Genomic DNA, 4,367 nt, shown 5'->3' on the forward strand with positions numbered 1-4,367 from the left:
TAACAATTAGAAACATACAGAGAGCACTGCGTAATATTAAAAACAAGAGTTCTACTAAACACAAAAACTATAAAATATTAACAATTAGAAACATACAGAGAGCACTGCGTAATACTAAAAACAAGAACCTAACTAAACACAGAAACATCATATTACGCCTTAGAGTATCAAACACACGATGAGTAAGATTTTAGCAGTCTGGAAAACAGTATGAATATAGAAAGTCTGAAGACAGTTGAAAACTTGGTTGAGTACATAGAAACGTACAATGGTAGTGTAAGTAAATAAAGGTAAGACCAGTGTTAAGCATTAGTGTACTAAGTATGATAAAAATTACAAGAGTTATAAGATCTTAATAATACACCATTATCATGTTAGTTAGAGCAAGTAGATACTTGTGATTGGTTAGATATATGTTAGTTAGAGCAAGTAGATACTTGTGATTGGTTAGATATATGTTAGTTAGAGTAAGTAGATACTTGTGATTGGATAGATATTTGTTAGTTAGAGCAAGTAGATACTTGTGATTGGATAGATATATGTTTAGAACAAGTAGATACTTGTGATTGGTTAGATATATGTTAGTTAGAGTAAGTAGATGCTTGTGATTGGTTAGATATATGTTAGTTAGAGCAAGTAGATACTTGTGATTGGTTAGATATATGTTAGTTAGAGCAAGTAGATACTTGTGATTGGTTAGATATATATTAGTTAGAGTAAGTAGATACTTGTGATTGGATAGATATATGTTAGTTAGAGTAAGTAGATACTTGTGATTGGTTAGATATATGTTAGTTAAAGTAAGTAGATGCTTGTGATTGGATAGATATATGTTAGTTAGAGTAAGTAGATACTTGTGATTGGTTATATATATGTTAGTTAGAGTAAGTAGATAAGTAGATACTTGTGATTGGATAGATATATGTTAGTTAGAGTAAGTGGATGCTTGTGATTGGTTACCCAATTCGGAGAAATAAAGATCAGAAAAGTGATTTTTGTGTTATGATGAAGAGTAGAATATAGGCTAAACAGCACTTAAATATCTTTTAATTATTGGACGAATTCGTTAACTCATACTGTCCAACTTCATTAACTCATCACAAGACTAAATACTGTCCAACTTCATTAACTCATCACAAGACTAAATACTGGCCAACTTCATTAACTCATCACAAGACTAAATACTGTCCAACTTCATTAACTCATCACAAGACTAAATACCGGTCAACTTCATTAACTCATCACAAAACTAAGTAATGACTAAATCAGTTAACTCATCACGAGATTGAACACTGACTAAATCCTTCGACTGTTTACTAAATAACGTTCTTTACACATAGGTTTAGATTAAACACGATAATACCAACATTCACAACGCTTTAACACTAAAAGTAGTACAACGTACCTCATAGAATATTTTAGTTGACCATCTCGACGAACCCTTATGAACTTATTGGGGACCGTCACATTATGTAAATATGAACTTTTTCCATTTAAGAAATATGTATCGGGAATCCAAACTCTCTGTAGGAACTTCCAGTCCATGGAAAGGACTTCCAGCTCATTACTCTCGAACACCAATCGCTTGTCCCACCATGTCTGTCGGAAATAGCAGTCCATTGAATACACCTGGGGTCATTTGTGAAAAATTAATTCATTTAAGTGTTCCAATTTGCTGTTTTTGTGTGTGATGTTTTTACCACCACCATTCCATTCTCAAATCAAAATAACGTCAGTGGTTGAATTCAGACTGGTAAATTTCAATGTATTTATTTATATAAAAAAATATTTCAAAAACTACCAAAATAATCTATAGCTTAGACTAGCTTCACCAAACTCTGTTTATAGAAAATTAACTAGGCCTAGTTAAAGCTTCCACTTTCATCAAAACATTCCAAGCTCTGAAAACTAGCTTAATGTAATTAAGGCTTAGCTACCACTACAAAATCTTAATGTAATTAAGGCTTAGCTACTACTACAAAATCTTAATGTAATTAAGGCTTAGCTACTACTACAAAATCTTAATGTAATTAAGGTTTAGCTACTACTACAAAATCTTAATGTAATTAAGGCTTAGCTACCACTACAAAATCTTAATGTAATTAAGGCTTAGCTACTACTACAAAATCTTAATGTAATTAAGGCTTAGCTACCACTACAAAATCTTAATGTAATTAAGGCTTAGCTACCACTACAAAATATTTCTAGTATCTCGATAGTAATTTGACAAACCATTTATTTCTGGGTTTCTAAAATCTAGCTATACTTGGATTCGACGCAAAAAAACAACATAGTAAATGTCTCGGGTGTTTAAAACTTGCTGTCACAGATCAGACACTATCTGGATAAATTATGTTACAGCTTAGACACTATCTGGATAGATTATGTTACAGCTCAGACACTATCTGGATAGATTATGTCACAGCTCAGACACTATCTGGATATATTATGTTACAGCTCAGACACTATCTGGATATATTATGTCACAGATCAGACACTATCTGGATAGATTATGTCACAGATCAGACACTATCTGGATAGATTATGTCACAGCTTAGACACTATCTGGATATATTATGTTACAGATCAGACACTATCTGGATAAATTATGTTACAGCTCAGACACTATCTGGATAGATTATGTTACAGATCAGACACTATCTGGATAAATTATGTTACAGCTTAGACACTATCTGGATAGATTATGTTACAGCTCAGACACTATCTGGATAGATTATGTTACAGCTCAGACACTATCTGGATAGATTATGTCACAGATCAGACACTATCTGGATAAATTATGTTACAGCTCAGACACTATCTGGATAGATTATGTCACAGCTCAGACACTATCTGGATAGATTATGTCACAGATCAGACACTATCTGGATAGATTATGTCACAGATCAGACACTATCTGCTTAGATTATGTCACAGATCAGACACTATCCGGATAAATTATGTTACAGCTTAGACACTATCTGGATAGATTATGTTACAGCTCAGACACTATCTGGATAGATTATGTCACAGCTCAGACACTATCCAGATAGATTATGTCACAGATCAGATACTATCTGGATAGATTATGTCACAGATCAGACACTATCCGGATAGATTATGTTACAGATCAGACACAATCTGGATAGATTATGTCACAGCTCAGACACAATCTGGATAGATTATGTCACAGATCAGACACTATCAGGATAGATTATGTTATAGATCAGACACAATCTGGATAGATTATGTTACAGATCAGACACAATCTGGATAGATTATGTCACAGCTCAGACACAATCTGGATAGATTATGTTACAGATCAGACACTATCCAGATAGATTATGTCACAGATCAGACACTATCCGGATAGATTATGTCACAGATCAGACACTATCCGGATAGATTATGTTACAGATCAGACACTATCTGGATAGATTATGTTACAGATCAGACACTATCCCGATAGATTATGTTACAGATCAGACACTATCTGGATAGATTATGTTACAGATCAGACACTATCCGGATAGATTATGTCACAGATCAGACACTATCCGGATAGATTATGTCACAGCTCAGATACTATTCGGATAGATTATGTCACAGATCAGACACTATCCGGATAGATTATGTTACGGATCAGATACTATCCAGATAGATTATGTCACAGATCAGATACTATCTGGATAGATTATGTTACAGATCAGACACTATCTGGATAGATTATGGTACAGATCAGACACTATCTGGATAGATTATGTCACAGATCAGACATTATCCGGACAAATTATGTCACAGCTCAGATACTATCCGGATAGATTATTCGGCGTCCGTTAGTGAAAGTGGGGTTTTCTCAGGGTGCTCCCATTTTCCTCCCACGACACAATTCTGGGGTATTGGATCTGTAGATCCCCATCCAATGGATTTGCGGTATTGGATCTGTAGCTCCCCATCCAATGGATTTGCCGACATATCAAACAATAATCAAAATTTTCATTTAGTGTAAAAACTCGCTACTGAGTAGTCTGTGGTTTTTTGGATTTCTGCTTGCTGACCCCCCCCCCTTTTTTTTTCACGTAGCTTCTCTAACTATGTCTTATACCGCGAGCGAAGTGAAGAGAAATGTATTTCTGAACATCCCCGGTGTTTCCTACGGACCCCCCCCCCGACTTCTAATTGAGTTGATGTCTAAGGATTCGAACCGAAATAACTATCAATTAAAAACTAAACTGTGTTTATTGAAAGGCTTCTATTTTGGTGGCGCCCCCAAGTGGTCAACCGTGTACTCTATAAGAAACTTGTATGTGTGTGTTTATTGCAAGTTGTCTATTGTGGTGGCGCCCTCAAGTAGTTAACCGTGTTCT

General features: G+C 34.8%; 1 protein-coding gene across 1 annotated transcript in view; it reads right to left on the bottom strand.

Annotated features, from left to right (window-relative positions):
- Positions 1-1,405: 1,405 nt before the first annotated feature.
- LOC106476399 (gamma-aminobutyric acid receptor alpha-like) overlaps positions 1,406-4,367 on the bottom strand; it is a gene marked incomplete at both ends in the record, with an annotated part of 15,145 nt that continues 12,183 nt past the window's right edge. The window contains one exon of the mRNA XM_013937060.1: positions 1,406-1,629. Coding sequence (XP_013792514.1) covers positions 1,406-1,629 — 224 coding nt within the window. The remainder of the gene's footprint in view (positions 1,630-4,367) is intronic.

Source organism: Limulus polyphemus, unplaced genomic scaffold (assembly GCF_000517525.1).
Source record: "Limulus polyphemus unplaced genomic scaffold, Limulus_polyphemus-2.1.2 Scaffold10464, whole genome shotgun sequence".
NCBI classification, from domain to species: domain Eukaryota; kingdom Metazoa; phylum Arthropoda; class Merostomata; order Xiphosura; family Limulidae; genus Limulus; species Limulus polyphemus.